Source organism: Pieris napi, chromosome 17 (assembly GCF_905475465.1).
Source record: "Pieris napi chromosome 17, ilPieNapi1.2, whole genome shotgun sequence".
NCBI lineage: Eukaryota > Metazoa > Arthropoda > Insecta > Lepidoptera > Pieridae > Pieris > Pieris napi.
The window spans coordinates 4,201,599-4,219,655 of record NC_062250.1 but is presented as its reverse complement, the minus strand read 5'-3'; the positions used below and the strand labels follow the sequence as shown (position 1 = coordinate 4,219,655).

The window sequence follows — 18,057 nt, the reverse complement described above, 5'->3', positions numbered from 1 at the left end:
CATACTTAATAAATACTTATTTAAATACGTTATCAAACTCTAACGATGAAAACTCTTAAAAAACTCAACACGCATCTGTACAAGGCAAAGATTACATTTATTGTCTATTTCTTGACTTGACAGCTGACAGCTTTTATTTTCTTTTTGTAAATTAGTTGTGACAGTTCGAAGCTGTCAAACGAACTTGTATGGCGCCAACCATTACTATAAATGTCATCTCCACCTTGAACTATTAAGAATCAAAGACAAGTACAAATTATAGGATTTTGACAGATGGGTAAGTTCGGACTTGTCTCTGATTCTTAAAGTACTTATAATAAATTTTACCAGTAACTATGTAATAAATAGCAGCGAATAGAACGAGACCAGTTTAATATTGTCCTTTATCAGTCATTTTCTAACTACTTATAAGTACATTTGCGAAGATTTTTCTCTTATTGACAGTATCCAGAAAAAAAAAATTCAGTTGTGTGTTACAGCCTTATAAACATACTATGAGTGTTAATTGGTTAAATGTTTTGTCTATATCGGGGCGTGATTGGGACCACAGATTCAATATTGCTATACATCAAAATTTGACATATGGCGTTTGTAATCTATAGGTCGTGTTCTATTATTTTTGAAAAAAGTTCAGTGTTGCTGTAATACAATATAGAATTTTTGTTATAATGACGATCCTATTAGCATTAACGATACTTATTAACAAAATATTTTGCAAACTAAATATAAATTACAGAATAAAGATGTGATTAAAATATTGCATATACTATTGTGGAATGTCTATTTCTTGAATAGATTTGTGCCGATAGCAGTAACTTAAAATAAAAACCAATTTAAAATTATATTTGGCTTCAGCACCGAATGCTTTTAATTATATCTCATTTAATCAAGTTTATTTTTAATAGCTTTTTCTTACAAATTCTAAAAACCCATTATTTTAACTGTCTTGTGTTTTGAAAACATAAATAAAATATAAAAGTTGTGTTTTGAAAATCGCCTTTAGACACCCCAAAAGTTTCAGGGTTTCAGGTTAACTGAAATTTAAATCTTCAGTACATCGTGAATTGCGCGTTTACGCATAGTATTTAGTTAAAAATATATTGAGAACCTCTTATATCGCAGTCTCTCTTTAAAGGTCCTAAGTCTTCTAGAACATTATATAAAGATTCTATGCATATACGCTTGTTTAAATTTTAATGAAAAGGTGACAAACATTCCGTCCATATATTTATTAGAGTATTACAAAACTTAAATGTTACATCGAATCATCATCAAAGCCTTAAATTGTTATTAAATGTTTTGTTCCTCCTGTCACCTTTATAACAACGTTATAACAACCTTAACGTTCAACAATTTGAGGCTTTTGAATGTGTATTTGGCGTCAGTCCATCCTAAGAATTTGTATTATTTTAAAATACAATTAAAAGTCACAAAAAATGTTAATTAAATTTGTAGTGGGATGTCAGAAGTCATCATGAATATTTAATGAAACAAAAACAAAACCTTATTGCATTATTTAAGCTGTCTCTTTTCAACACAGCATAAACAATCATTCAGAAAGAGACGAGAGATTTAGTTTTTATGAATGAAAATTATACCTAAACACAAGGCAATAAAGTCGAAATTACAGAGTCTTGATGTCGCAACTTGAGTGGTCTGTGATCTTTATAGTACGGTCTCCGAAGCCGCGTGTATCGCGAGCGCGGATCCGCGTAGCGAGCGCTAGTGTCCGCGTGTGACGTCACGCGGGGGACAAACACCCGACTCGACGTCCGATGCTGAGTTTGCTTTCGTCGTCTGTTTTGAATAATATTCATTACACACCCTTAGTTTATACAGTCCGTCTCACTCAGCGTACATATGACAGAAAGAGACAAAAGAGTATTTTAAATGAGAGCATTCACTATCCTACTCCTGTAAACCTAATAAAGGAAATTTCTATTAACATAGTCCTTAGCTATTCTGGACACAATTTTTTGTATTGTTAAAATAGCTGATAATGTAATTTTATTAAAATCAGTTTAGCAGTTTCCAATCGATTTTTTTTTATCCGGGTATCGAACAAAACCAAATAGATCGGGATCAACTAGGTCTAGTTATAATGAACAACATAATCAAAGAGTGATAATTTCTCGTACATTTCTCATGTAAATAAAAATACATTTTTGTAATGAGAAATAAAGTTCTTTAAATATTAAACATTACATTTAAAATAGTTTTATTTCAAAAAGCTTTATATAAACAGATAAAGAAAAGATAGAAAACCAAACCACAAAAGCCCATTGAACCATCCATTAACCCACACCTGTTATTACTGTTAAACTGTTAGATACGTTAAGGGTTTGTTTCACAATGTACGGATAAGTTCCAAATTAGCTATTTATTACTTATTGGTAGGATAAACACTATTGTTGCGTTACAGGACTGTCAGATAGAGCTATTCGTCACATAAAGTCCATCATAAGTTATGAGTCCGATGAAGTGTCAAATAGCACAATTTTTCTTACAAATAATTTATGTGTTGCATAGCTATTTGGTACTTTATTCATACATTGTGAAAGAGACCCTAAAACTCTTAAAAATCTTTACACCCGATTATATTCGACTAGTAAAAAGTACTAGCCTTGCTTCCGTATGTCAGAAACGTATTGAATTTGACACATGAATTTTACCTGAATAATTTTTAATATTAAAACTAAACCAGTCTAATTGCACTCGTCTAAAGTAATCCATCTCTTTCTATCAAATTGTATTTACGCTGAAAAGAGCTGAAAAGAGACACGAGTTAAAACTGTGCAATCACACTGATTTATTATGAATAAGGATAAACCTTTAATAGACATTTTATCAACTATACGTTGGCTGGGGCACCTTGAGCGCATGGGTCAAGATCGGGCGGTGAAGAAAGCCTAATGGTCGGCCTAGGTACCGCTGGATGAAGAGAGTGGAGGAAGTGTTGCTGCTGCTCAAAGCCAGCAATTGGGAGATGGCGCAGGACTGGCGCTGGAAGTATCTCATTTCGGAGGCTAAGACACTTTTTGAGTCACAGCCGGAGTGATTGCGTTTTCTTCTAAACTTTTAATTCTTTATAATAAAGTTTCTTTTAAAAGTTACTATTACTCTTGATTTATATTATTACTTCGGTATCGCTTCAAAATTATCATATTTAAGGTCTACCATTTATATAAATCCTACTTATTTGGAGACTCAATCATCTCCAACCGAAATAACAATCACTTGTTTTTATTCACGATTTTATATGTAATTATTTAACACAAATAATACTTTCATTATAAAATTACTTCTGTCTCCTTTAAAATCATTTGCATCAATTTTTTGGCGTTAATAATGCTTTCGTTCCGTTTTTATTAAAAGGGCGGAAAGCCCGAAGGACCAATTTCATTCGAACATTGTAACATAGGGAGCGTTCAAGTATTACGTAACGCAATTTTTGGAGATTTATTGACCCCCCCCCCCATGTATCTCGCCGTAACGTTTTTCAGTACCCTAGTACAGTACTGTACTCAAGTATAGTAAAATGTTTCGTGAGCACCTTGTGTCTCTTTAGTTAATAGTAACAATATTGTTTTCGACTTACACCACATTATAGAATGTGGTGTAAGTCGAAAACAATATTAACAATAACGCGTAATTCAATCCCCGCCCCGCATCGTAACGTTTTACAAAAGGACCCCTCCCTCCCAAAACGCGTTACGTAATACTTGAACGCTCTCATACCAGTTTTGAACTCAAATGTCAGTGCTATAATAAACTAATTCCCTTTCTTTACATACCCAAGCCCCGGCAGCATATGTCGGTCCTGAATCAAGGGATCAACTAAAAAAGGTTAGGGGAAGCAGTTAGTATGGTTAGTGCGACTTACGGGTTTAGCGTCACCTGAGCAGTCGTCGTGTAGCGGACACACCAGTTCGCCTAATTCCATGTCATCACGACTCTTCTTGCGTTTCAGGGAGAACTGACTCCTCTTTGGCACCTGGATTGGAATAAAATAAATAAACCAAAAAAATATTTTAACTTATATAAGGTAATAATTTTTAAAAATCAAGAATATTTTCAATACAAAGATTTTAGCAAACGTGTAAACGTAACAAAAGTTATAATTGACTAAAACGAAGATTACATTTTAATAATAAGTATTTTAATAATAGTAACTGTTACAATAGGCTATTTGACTGTATGCATAATAAAGTGTTATTGAGATCTATAAGGCTTTAGAAAACGTTATGGAGTAAAATACCTTGAAAATAATATATCAAAAAATCTATCAGTAACAAAAATTAAAGCTTTTTTTTCTGCGACGTATAAATATATAAAGATGAAAGAAAATAGAGTCAAATGTTTTGAAAGCTAGAAACGAATTGTATTGGAAAATATTTTTTTAAATATATTAAATACATTATTCTCGCCGTTTTAACTTTTCCTAAACTGCCACAAATATTCCACAAAATTAGTCAAATCGATCCAACTATTCTCGAGTTAGCAATTCATTTTTATATAAAGATCTATTTTATTTATTATTTGTTGAGGCAACAGGCGGGAATTTATAAAGCAATTTCACCTTGTATTTGGTTGTAGCTGTGAGTGGCTGATATCCTAAAGTTTGTTCCGCGTTACGTTTCTGCTGGATCACATCTCGACCTAGGAGATCGTTGAATCTGAAATTTTTTAATCATAGAGTACTCAAATAATTATTTCATATCAATAAAAACTAAACCATTCACTCTTTTGTCTCTTTCTGTCTAATTCTGTTTACGTTAAGATAAAAGGATACAGATGATTAGTAATGTTTTTCATTCAAATACATTTCGAAATCTTATACAGTCTCGAATTGATATCATAAATAGTTCGACTTTGAAAAAGGTTAAATATAATCTTTTAATAAACTGTTATTGGGTATAAAATGAATAAAAAAACTAAAAAAAAGAAGTAAGAGATTTTTGGTTACAGTAAAATTCATACCTTTGAGTAAGATGTCGTCTAAGTAGAGTCTTATTCGCGGGGATGTTCAGTAAGGCAGCTAAAAGCTCGGCCGTGAAACGGGGTTCTAAGAGCATCAGACCGCCGTGAACACCTGGAATGTTTATATTCAAATCCCATGTATGTATCTTCCTTATTTATAGAACAGGGTAAAGGAGCAGGAGGGTCACCTAATGGTAGTGAATGCCCATGGGCGCTTTTAGGAGCGTTCACGTATTACGTCACGCAATTTTTGGAGATTATTGACCCCCCCCCCCCATGTAACGCGCCGTAACGTTTTTCTGTACCCAAGTATAGTAAAACGTTTCTTGACCACCTAGTGACTCTTTATAGCTAAATGTTACCATTATGTGGTGTAAAGTAGTGGAAAGTCGAAAATAATATTAACAATCCCCGCCCCGCATCGTAACGTTCTACAAAAAGCCCCCCCCCCCCCCCCCCCAAGATTCGTTACGTAATACTTGAACGCTCCCTTATCAACTTTATTTACGGGAATGTGACATACCTGCTCCCCTCAAATTAGGCGCGTACTCAGCCAAGTCGATCTCCTTCAGCCACTGCATCACCCTATGAGAGGACCACCTCGCCAGTTCCCCTGCTGGGGTACTCCCTCCCTGACTCTCATTTTCCGTCAACTCGGCTCCGACTAGGGAGACTTCACTCTCAGCTGCCCGACGTATCATTGTTTCGGGGTTGAATTTGTTGTCTCGTAGTACTTGGATACCTGGAAAAATTTAATAATTAAATAAATAATAGTTTAAAAAAACTATAAAACACGCTTTTAAAGCACATCAAACTAAAAAGTGAAAAATAATTTCTAATCTAGGTTGCTCGATAGACGAAAAATATGGCACAGAGCGCCCCACGCTTTTTCACAATAATACCAGTATTTTTTGTTCATTACCATTTTCAGCCTAAATTAGGAATTATTTGTCACTTTTTAGTTTGATGTGCTTTAAAAGCGTGTTTTTTAGTTTTTTTTAACTATTATTTATTTTTTAGTTAATTTTTGTTTATTTTTTTCATTTTTCTTTTTCGGATTATTGCATTGTCATCGATCTTTGACAGGTGCGCAAAGTTTGAATTAAATCTGTCCGTTAAAAGTGGGTCAAAATCGAGTCCGAAGGAGTCGGTTACATACATACATACATACATATACATACATACATACAGGTGAAGCTAATATAAAGCGTGTAAAAACAATGTTAGGCTTACCCTATATCACTATTTCAATACTGAGTATTCGTACTACTGTTTTTGAAGTTATACTTCTTTAGGCGCGTTATGAAATATTGATGAGAGTGAAATTTTACGATGCGCGCGCACCGTGACACAAAATTAACAGAATGAAGTTGCCCACGGAAGATGCTACGGCATTGGACATAATTTAAAAACAACATTCGAATAATAATAGAATTTATGTTACACTTAATGTAAGAGAATAATAATAAATATTTAATTTTTCAACTGTAGGTAAACTGAACTTTATTGACTATAATGACTCCTTTTCCAGTCTTTGATTATTTAATTGTAATTAATTATTTGCATGCAATCAAAAACTATTTTTAATAATGCCAAAGAAGTATAACTTCTTACGCGCGTACATAAATACACGCACACTTTTTTTTTTTTTAAATCCTGAAGGTTTATTTTGAATAATTACCTCTCCGTATCGACAACGCGTGTAAGGCGTGCGTGACCCTCAAATGCGTGTAAAGGTCAGAATGCGTCAGCCGATGCAGAAGCCTGGCGTCTAGGGCCGCTTCAGCAGCCGCTGCACGTGCGCCGCACACGCCCACGTCTTCTAGCCAACGCAACGCCCACGCGCTATCGAGACGACCCGACGCCGTTAGTAATGGGTCGCCGTGCCCTCCCTAGAAATTTTAATAAACATAAATTAATAAACCAAAGAATACTATAAATTTATAGTCTATTACCGTTATTGTAGAAGATTTGCCGGTTTTGAACATGCTAAAATTTTTGGAGAAAATTTAAGTAACGAATTGTTATTTAAGTAACCTATTGTTAGTATCACGTTTTTACTTAATTTTTCCACAGACTAAAAGAAAATTTTACCACTATATATTATTTTTAAGACAAAAATCCTAAGCGAAAACTTAAATATGTATTAATTTAAGTTTTTAGTAAGTAATTTCAACAATACCTTCTCTGTTATCTTATTAAGCCCTCTCCATATTAATTTAAAAGACAGCTTAAGTAACGAATAAATTTAATAATAATAATATATAAAAAAAAAACACAGACTATAAAGAAATATAGTTTTGTCTGATTTGCATAAAAGTGCACAAAAAAAGTGGAAAATGAATATATAAATAATACCTCCTTTTAATCTTATCAAACTCTCTCTAGATTAATTGATTTATCACTTCAAATAATGTTTTTGTTATGTATAGTAAAATTGTACTAACAATTGCCCAGAAGACTCACCAAGAGATCAGTCAATGCCAGCACAATTTTCTTCTTGTGCATGGGATGTTTGATGGCCAGTTCCTTCTCTATTGCCTGTTGTGATGCTGCAGCAATAACTCCTTTCGCATCTGACGCGCCAAGCCAAGTTCTAGCGGTTGGCACGTATATCTCTAGACCAAGGTGCTCGAGCCAACCACAAGTAGTTTCACAGTCCCATTGGCGAACATCGGTAGTTTGCCTAAGTTAATGATAAAAATCGTGAACAAATTTTATCTTTCAACTAGAAAGTTTTTATTAATTAAATGTTAAATTAATAATCATATTAATTATAACATTATTAACTAGATATTTTTTTAATTTATCAAAACTTCGTTACATTACAAATAAAAAAAATGGGCGGCCCTATCGCTAACAATCTCTTCCAGGCAAAAGTACCCTAGCATGAAGAAAAAACTAAGGGTGCAATAATGTGTTTAATAACAAAACATGGACCTCAAACTCCCATTTAGATTCTTTGGGTGTACCAAACAATATGACTTATAGGTAAAAATACTTCTATAGTCTGTGCAGAGAGAAACTTTTTTGTTGTTGACTCTTACGTCATCGAGTTCGAGAGTAATCTTGACACAACGATAATAAATAAGAATTATATTTCCGCCGGTTCTCTTCCCGAACAGGCAGGATAACATTTCAAATATTTATGTCTATCAATTGTTATTTAAACTCACCAGGGCATATTCTGCGCCCGTTGCCTAGGCGCAGACGCTCTTAGCGACGATCGTGAGAGCTCATCTCCTTCCAACCTTACTCCGCCACTGCCAAGTCTGGCTCGCACTTCCCGTAATGAGGGAGATGGACTGCCACGTGGTAATGCTTCTTCTTTTTCCGCTGCATAAATTATACTTTATATAATTAAAAATAGTAATAATAGTCGCCATAGTCTGTAGATTCACTGGTGTGAGTTAGTCTATATAAATAAATATTAGTAAAATTGCTAAGCTCAAAACTCAAAGACAGCTGAACTAATTTGAGTATTTTTTTATGCTTTGAACTCTGAGGAAGGTTTCGATTAAGATAAAAGTTGAGACATAAAAAAAAAAAAAAAAACGTGTGGCATTCGGGGATTGCCGCGGTAAAGCTATTGCATAGCATTTTTTATCAACTTCGGAATTATAATTATTTATTAATTTATATTTATGCAGTATTTTTTTCTTCAATATTAATTCAATCTACTATCTGTCTCATTCTAACGCGTACCGGCGGCACGCGCTTACGCTACATCACCGATCTCGTCAGAGATATGTGTGTGATACGCAGTACGCGTTCTGTCCCACTCTAACGCGTATTCACCGCACCTATATTACGCCATCGTGCGTTAGGTTTTTTCGTTACTGAATTTCTTGACTCGGTCGCCGCACTCAAAGCCTGCGATAAAATCTATGCAATAGCTTAAAATTGAGGCTTTCATTTTGGAAACCTCAGTACTAAAGCTTATATTTAAGTTTGTAATTATTACATCTTATAGCCCAGTCATGTTAGGTCAAAAAGGGCCTATGACCTTTGAACTTCAATATCTTAAGACGCGGACTAGCACTTGTGACTTTTGAGACAAAATTTAGAACGATAAAACAAAGGTGTACCAACAGCTTACAGCTTATTATCTTTCATTCAAAAGTAAAATCCTTAATATGACTGGGCTATTACTATATGGCAATGTTAAAATATATACATCATGACATCATTAAAATGAACCAAAAGATATATTTATTAGAAATAAACAAAAGATTGTTATTGTTATTAAAAAAACTTCACTATTATATTTGTATTTAAAATTTACTTTGTGTCTTGAAAATGGGATTTCGTCGTTCTTAGTTAACTTTCTAACTTTAAATAGTAACAAAGAAGTTTCAAAGACTTAAGCGAACAAACGGGACGCGATATATTCATGTAGCAAAAACATTTCTGTTCCCTTTCGAACAATTGTTTGTTTAATTCGTAAATAAAATGTTAAATTCCAAAAACATTTGGAAATTCTACAATCTACAATACATAATACAATCACAAATTTAAAAAATCAAATTAAACAACTATTACGCAACATGGATCAAAGCAGATTTTAAGTATGATTTTAAATAGCTAATTAAAAGCGTGCAAACAACACAATATTTTATTTAAAATTTATATCAAAATATTGATTCAATAACGTTAAAAAAGGCTATGTATATTGTATACGCATTTGCAGAACTAATAATTAATAATAAAAATTTAATAATGAACATAGTTCAAGACTGGAATTCATGTAGATTGCCTAAAGCAGTGTTTCCCAAGCAATTCTTCCCCCCCCCGTAACATACATAATTTGCCCCCTTCTGGGGCGTGGGCCCCACGTTGGGAAACATTCATCTAAAGTAAACACGACTAGATTTTACCAGACCGAGTTCGGACCTAACCGTGGTCCTTATACTATGCATCCAGTCTAAATAAAGCCAAGTAAATCTAATAATAATCTAATTCATACTATTTGGATATTACATACATACAACCCTTAATTTTCACCCCTCTACGATCAACCCCTATTTTTTATTATAGTAGATAGTATTTTTATTGAACAAAAAAATGTTTCCTAGAAATAATATACATGGCAAAACAACGTTTGGGTCAGCTACTATTACATAAATATATGAAGTCAGTATCGCCGTTGCTATTGGAAGTTATTAAATACAGTTATTGGAAGAGTATGCGGGATAAGCAAAGGGTGTCGCATGCCATAGACCCTAGAGACCTAAATTGGGTACGGAGTGACCCTTTCCACGCGCCACCACCATGTTGTTTTTACCGAAGGCCAGTCGCGCCTCCACTGTCGCCGACGGCAGCACAGATGATCGTGGTAGGGAGGAATACATGTGCGTGTTACGCTCGATTTGACGCCCGTAGTTTGCTGGCGGAGTCTGAAAACGTTATAATGTGGTTATTCGGTAATGTATCTGTGACAAAAAGTTAAGACCTGCCTTGCGATTCTGTAACTCACTCTTCAAATTCTCACAGCGGATTCCGCTCTCAAATCACTCGTGTCAAATTACACCGTCACGAGTGATTTGAGAGCGGAATCCGCTGTGAGAATTTGAAGAGTGAGTTACAGAATCGCAAGGCTGCTGTTCCTTACAAGCTATAATCAAAAATATGAATCAAGGAAATCTGGTCAAAATGCCATTGAACGACGGCCGAGGTTCAATGGCATGTAAAATCCACGAAAGTAAAATCCAGATGATCAAAGACATCCCGTCTTTGATAATCTGGATTGATGGATAATGGGACCGGCTTTGGTATGGGATGCTACTAGCCCCGTCACGGTAGCCCTGTCTCACCTCGCTTGGACACAAGCACAAAAGCTGGCCGCAGAGCGGGCAGAAAATAATAATCGGCTCAAAAATAAGTCTTTATTCCAATTTTGATTTTGTTCCCTTTGGAGTAGACTCTTGGGTCGTGGGGTTTATGTGCTAATTAAAGATTTAAGAAGGCGCCTGGTAGAGTACCGGAGACCTCAGAGCTGGTGCTTTCCTCGCTCAACGAATAAGTATCGCAATACAGCGAGCGAATACAACATCAAACCGCTTTTTTGAGGTGGTTTGTTTTACATAAATAAATTACTATAAGGAACACAGCGAAGTAATGCTGCCAGCATTAAAGGTACTCTGCCACAGGAACCAAAGTTTTTGAATTTGTTTTAATTTCACTTATCTTTTTTTTTATTATTATTACTATGTAGGTTAAGAATATTGTGAACTATATATTTGTGTGTCGGAAATAAACTAAGAAAAAACAAGGAGAGATCTCTAATGCCCGGAGGTTTGCAAAAGTTTCCTACCGACTAAACCCATCATAATATTATTTTTTTTGGAACAAAAACAGTCGCCAATAGGCGTAGTAATATAGAACAAAAATCTAGGTTAGTTGGAGACTAAAATTGTCGAGAACGTCTAAATGCCTCATTAGGCCTCAATTTGAGAGCAGAGCGGCTCATTAGTCCCCTTGTTACTGCTGGTTGATAATATTGTTTAGTATTCGAGATACGTCCTACAATTATGAGAGACGATGGTAATACTTGTACATGTACATTTGTTAATTAAAATAAATTTTAAATTTTAAGCCCTTATTCAAGGTGTCTCAACCGAAAGTTTTTTCAATAATAATAATAATAATCTTTATTTCTTCCCTCACATATACATACAAGGGTATTATGATTAAACTAAGATGATAACATTAGGAAGTGTATGTGAGAGACTGGTCTCTGTAACAGGAGACCTGAGTGACAGATAGCCAGCCTCTCCACCGCCGGACCGGAACACCTACAATCAGGTCATTGTCATAAGATACAATAGAAGAAAATAAGTATTAAGTGCTAAAAGAAAACATTGCAAACGGAGTCATAAAAATAAATTTGGTGTGTGTGTATGTGTGAGTGTGTGTGCGTGCGTGCGTGTGTGTATATGTGTGGGGGAGTGGGTGTGTTACAGAATAACAGTTATTAAATCTTCTGTTTCATCATAACTCAACGTCTTCAGCCAAGTAGTAACCATTTTTTTTCATATTTAGTTGATCGATTTAAAAATATAGTAAGTCGTGTATCAAAAAAGTGTTTATTATATTAAAGTACACATATTGGGAATTTATTTCTTAAAATAATACCGTCCAAAGGTAGACCCTCGCGGTGGTGGCACTCATTTAATCGAACAATAAAATTAGTTATGACGGCTCGGCAGGTGGACTCAGTGATGGCTGCCATTTCGTGACGGCATTTTCTTTCAATTGCGCTAGAGAAGTCGGTTTGCTGGCGTAGACTTTAGATTTAAGATAACCCCATAAGAAAAAATCCATAGGGGGTAAATCAGGACTGCGTGGAGGCCAATTTATGTCACCTCTCCTGGAGATCAATTTGCCTGAGAAAATTTCACGAACTCGTGGCAGAGATGTAATGGACGTGCAATACATCTCTGCCAAAAGACGTCCAATACGTCTCTCCGTTGTTATAAGACATATTAAATGGTTTTTTTTGCATTTTCACTCTAGTTTAATGCTCTCCCGCTCTAGACTAGACTAGAGCTGAGTTTCATCATCGGTCGTCAAAGCAGAATACGAAATTCCACCCGTATTACGGACGTCCGTCGTTCCACAACTGAGCGTTTTTTAAAGCAGTTTTTGCTGCCACCACTATGTGGAACCAGCTGCCCACTGAAGTATATTGAATGGTCCAACGTTTTCAACCATTGCTACAACTGCTTTTTATGTCACTTTTAATAAGTCACTATAATCTCAAATGCATATTCATTCTACTTAACTAATCTTATGAAGAGGAAGGATTTGATTTTATGTATTGAATAGGCTTCAAAAGCGGACCGATTTGAAAAATTATTTCACCATTAGAACTATATCCCTGATGTACAAAGTAAAATCTTTTTAAAGTTATGGTTTTGTATAAAATTACAATAGTGTAACCTAAAGGTGCGAAAAACAGTAATAAAAATTCATGTATCGTGTATGCTGCGGAAACTATTGACAATAGAGCAATGTGATGTACCTACTACAGTTTTATAGTAGACATCAATGTCTAACATAAAAATATAATTTTGGATTTATAAGTATACTACGACTGAATGAGTGCGGGTATATAAACTGTAATTTAATCATGAAAAGAATGCAATAACATACCCTCGGAGGAGCCGGTCTAGCAATAGGCGTGGAGTCAGGCGGTGGTGACCGCTCTAAAACACCTCTTTCCGCTGCCCGTAATCTCACTTCACTTAACTTTGATAACAACTCCAACTTCTGTGTTTCGAGTGACGACCGTTGCAGCATTTCCTGTTGACATACATCATATTATACTAGCTGTCCCCAACTATTTCTGCAGTTTAAGAGCGATATTATATAGCCGAGCCTGTCCTGGCATTCTTTGATATGAGTATGCGACACAAAAAGAAAATTTTTATTCGAAGCAATTCCTAATATTGCCGCGTTGCTCTGCGTTGCTACTTAGAAACGACAAAAAAATTACATTTACTGCCAGTTCTCAAATCAAGGGCGTAGAACGGGAGAGAAGAACTGGCAATAAACTCTCCGCCACCCCTTTTAATCGCCAAGTTTTTGTTTTACACAATGTTTGTAAGGAGCTGCAACCATTACACCATGTTACACATGAAGACAAGGGAGCCAGGCTGGGGGTAGGTAGCCCCGCTTGATAATCGATAAACCATATTTTTAATGATTAATTTGTCATAGTTGCTTAATTAATCATAGTAAAAGTGTTTACGTCTTTTAATTGTAATTAAAACCACGTTGAATCACATTTCCCCATCCTCTGTACCTACTTCTGGTCACCCTTGACGATCAGCTGGCGACGCCCTTGTCTATTCTTCTATTTTCATTTCTCAGAGACACCCGCTCATTTATTCAATACTGTTATTCCGATCTTGGAACAATACATATTAGCTATAAAGGATCAATAGGCCTTTATTATCGTTGAAAGACTCGCGCCTGTTCTATACTACGGCGATTTACGAAATGACTATAGCCTATATATGTAAAAAGCTATTTAGTTTTATTACAGTTACAAAAAAGTACTCATTCGTCGCCTCAAACTTGAGATCAATGCAAAACAAACATTTGTGTTATACAACTATATTATCTTTTAACAGTAAATAAATCCCCAACGAGAAAATAAAGAAGTACTAAAACAGCGTGAAAAGACTTAATATTTATCAATAAGATTAAGAATCTAACTAGAGAATCAGAAAAATCTAAAATTATCGAAATAAAACAAATGAACGCATAATAGTCGAATAAATACAAGCTCCTAACAATCCTTATCTTCGAGGAGTTACGTATTCGTTTTGGCAGGTCACAGACTATTAGCATTGGACCCATTTTCCAGCTCGTAATAAAAACTGTGCCATAACCCACGGAAGCAATTAAAATACCCACTGTGCACTTGCTAAGCTATGAAACTTGAAAGCTTTCAGTCCATTTTTCTTTGTTACATTATGAACTTGCGTGCACTAGTTTTAATATTTCAATATTATACATATTTAATAGATATCATGTTTTTTTTATTCTATATTACAAGCGATTATCCGCGTCATTTTAGGATAAGATATGAGAGCACTTTAAACACGATTGTGAATTAGGTATTTGCATACTAAGTAGACAACATCGCAAATTAAATAATGTTTATAAAATAAACTAGCTGACATGGAAAACGTCGTTTTGCCATGTATATCATTTATAATAAAAATAGGGGTTGATCGTATAGGGGTGAAAATAAGGGGTACAACCCATGTATGTATTTTTAATGCTGTATAAAAAAAAAAATATATCTAAAAATTAAAAAAGTAAAAATTTTGGGGTGCACCACCCTTAACATTTAGGGATTAGCAAGATAGATAGTAGCCGATTCTCAGACTTACTGAATATGCATAAAACATTTCATAAGAATCGGTCGAGCCGTTTTGGAAGAGTATACGAACATTGTGACACGAGAATTTTATATATTAGATAACATATTCCTTAATATAAATATAATAAGGAATAATTACCAAAACCCAATAAGGTTAAGATGTATTTAATATGCAGAGCGCTCTTGAAAGCTGTTGAGGGTTATTGCCACCTTGGTTCTATGAAGATTAGATAAGGTAGGATAAAATCTAATGTTAAAAATTCTTGTGTCACGGTGTTTGTAATTAAACTCCTCCGAAATGGCTCGAACGATTTTCGTGAAATTGTGTGCATATCGGTTAGGCCTGCGAATCGGACAACATCTATTTTTCATCCCTTTAAATTTTTTAATTATTTTTTGGACAAAATTTTTTGTTTTTATTTTTTTATAATGCAGCATACAAAATACATACAACCTTTAATTTTCACTCCTCTATGATCAATTCATATTTTATATTCATTAATTAAAAACTTGAATGGCCCAGTAGGGTAAAAAGAAATACTTTAAAAACCATTCCATGCAGAAGTTATCTATCTTAAGTCAGACTAAGGCAACGAATTTGGATTTTTAGATTTCGACTCCTACTGACCAAATAATAATAATGAACCTTTATTTAAAAATAAACATGGCCATTAAAAAGAGTCGCGGAGAGTTTATTGCCAGTTCTTCTCTTCCGTTCTACGCCCTTTATTTGAGAACTGGCCCTAAATGTAAAATTAGAAGCATTAATGTGTATTTCTTTACTGACAAGTCATAAGTGAACAATGTGTTACCTATATGATTAAATGATTTTTGAATTTTTATGGGTCTTCGCTTTAGACTGCAACCGTTTCTTTGGTCATTTTTATTCAATTAGGTGATCAGCCATTTCATTCACAGTACAAGCGCATACATAAAGTACATTGGTGCACAGCCGGGGATTGAATCTACGGAATGAGAGTCGCACGCTGAAACTAGGCCAAGACACGCGACTGGAAAACAGGAGTCATAATTCGCGCTATTTTCGACTCCTGAACCTCATCCTTCTAGAGGATTTTATTTACGAAACGAAGCAATAAACTCGGAAGCAATGTTTATACGTAAACAGAAATTTCCTCTAGAATATAAACAGAGCAGCTTTATCAATCAGACATTTTATAGCTTCTACTCTTATCTCGTTTAAAATGCACGCCGCTGCAGGCAAATGGAGTACGAAATTAGAGGCTATAAACTGTATCTGTCTTGTTGTATTGTTAGCATAATGGCGCGTCTAAACGGGCCATGTTTTGCTGCAATTGATGGCTGCAACACTGTGGCCGGCAACATTGCAAACAATAGCAGCCACACTATGCAATATTGCAGTAATGTCCCGGCCATATAGCCAAACATGTTTTGTATAGCCACATATGGCCGATATTGCCCCGATGGGTGGCCGGACGATCGCTAGGCTATCGAATTCAACTGCAATATTGCACAGCCAGTTCTATTGTTGTTTCAGTCACTCTCTTTGTTATGGCACAGTGTATCCTTTTCTACGCGAAATGACGTTTGCTATGAGTGAAGTGTGCCTGTTGCTATATTCTATGTTTTGCGATCAGCTGCATTTTGACGTTAAATTAAATATTAATTAAAATTCAAAACTCAAATTGTCTGCAGTTTCACGCCTATTTAAGTAAGGTCGAATCCACAATCTCTTCTTTTTCTATTTCTTTTTTAAAACAATATAAGCTGCTGCGATCAGTGTGATTTCGTCAGCCATTGTTGCCGGTTTGTGTGGCCCGTTTATGAGTCTGCATCATGGGCCATACTATTGCAGACATATTGCAACACGTGGCCCAGCCATAGATTGTTCGGCCATCAGCTGCATTAAAATATTTTTCTAATGGCCGGACAATTAGTTGCCAACAGTGCAGCCATCAATTGCAGCAAAACATGGCCCGTTTAGACGCGCCATAAGAACATCCCACGAGAGAGATATCACTACCAATAATTATAAATGCACACGAACATCAATTTTTTTTTATTATTTCGTAATATTCACGTAAATTTCTAAACATTTTAGACATAGATATAACACAATTATAACACCAACATTAACGAAACACACACACAAAATAAAAAAAGAATGAAAAATATTTTTTCCTTTGTTTTTCTATAATGCGTGTGGATGTAACTGGCCCTCACTCAGCATTATACTGAGGAGCAGACTGTTCCACAGCGCTGGTCATTCTGCCAGAGACCACAACAGCTAGTTTGCGCCTCAGGCGCAAAAAAAAAGTAATAATCATAATACTTAATATACAACATAATAATAGTAATTGAATTTTATAAAAAAATTAGCAGTGTAAGTAAAGAAGTCTTGTATAAAAGTACATAGTAAATAAAAATATGAATAATTGTTAAGAAATCGATAAATAAATATTTTTAAAAACTCATATGATTTCGTGTATTTTTTGTTGAGTAATTAGATGTCCTTTATACACGTATATTACCGAGGCTGCGTTGGTGAGATGGAGTCAAGGACCTCGAGACAATAGGTGTTCGAAGTTGGAAAGAAGCACGAGATAGATTGTTATAGCAAAATTTACTTGCGAAGGCTTGCCCCACAAGGGGCTCTACAGCCATTGATGATGTGACGATAAAGTTATATTTTTAATAAAACAAATGTAAACGGGCAGGTTCACTTTTAATTATTTTTACGCCAGTGCTTAAATCGAAGACCACGGAGTTACTACGAAACATATTACTACTTATATTATACACAAGTATAACAAGCTTGATTTGAATGAATGAATTCTTATACACACACAAAATTAGGAAGTATATACTCTGAATATAAATACCAACAACATTTACCAACGTACACTGTTAGCTACTAATAACTAAAATTAACTCCAATTATCGAAACCAACATCAATTCATGGCCTTACGTTGTATTGCAATTACTATAACACGTAACTACTTAAATAACACTGTAAAAACGCTTAGATTAAATGTCTTCCTGAGTAATTAATTAAAAACCATGTAATTAAATTATGAAAGAATTCACTTGACTTTGTTTATTGAGTTGGAAATAAACTGAAGCAAAAATGTTTACTTAGCTTAGAAATTTAATTTCGTTGTCTTAAAAATTAAAGTGTAAGATTCAGAATCGAGAATAGCGT

General features: G+C 34.8%; 1 protein-coding gene across 6 annotated transcripts in view; it reads right to left on the bottom strand.

Moving 5' to 3' along the window:
- Positions 1-465: 465 nt before the first annotated feature.
- LOC125057900 (liprin-beta-1) overlaps positions 466-18,057 on the bottom strand; it is a 62,342-nt gene continuing 44,750 nt past the window's right edge. For 4 of the 6 annotated variants that reach the window (XM_047661845.1, XM_047661846.1, XM_047661841.1 and 1 more), the window contains exons 4-13: positions 13,135-13,284; positions 10,211-10,376; positions 8,157-8,316; positions 7,447-7,666; positions 6,662-6,872; positions 5,504-5,722; positions 4,981-5,092; positions 4,580-4,676; positions 3,884-3,994; positions 466-1,797 (exon numbers count right to left, since the gene is read on the bottom strand). In XM_047661845.1, the coding sequence (XP_047517801.1) occupies positions 1,723-1,797; positions 3,884-3,994; positions 4,580-4,676; positions 4,981-5,092; positions 5,504-5,722; positions 6,662-6,872; positions 7,447-7,666; positions 8,157-8,316; positions 10,211-10,376; positions 13,135-13,284 (1,521 nt within the window). In that variant the 3' untranslated portion in view covers positions 466-1,722. The remainder of the gene's footprint in view (positions 1,798-3,883; positions 3,995-4,579; positions 4,677-4,980; positions 5,093-5,503; positions 5,723-6,661; positions 6,873-7,446; positions 7,667-8,156; positions 8,317-10,210; positions 10,377-13,134; positions 13,285-18,057) is intronic. The other 2 variants (XM_047661842.1, XM_047661843.1) reach the window with 2 other exon arrangements.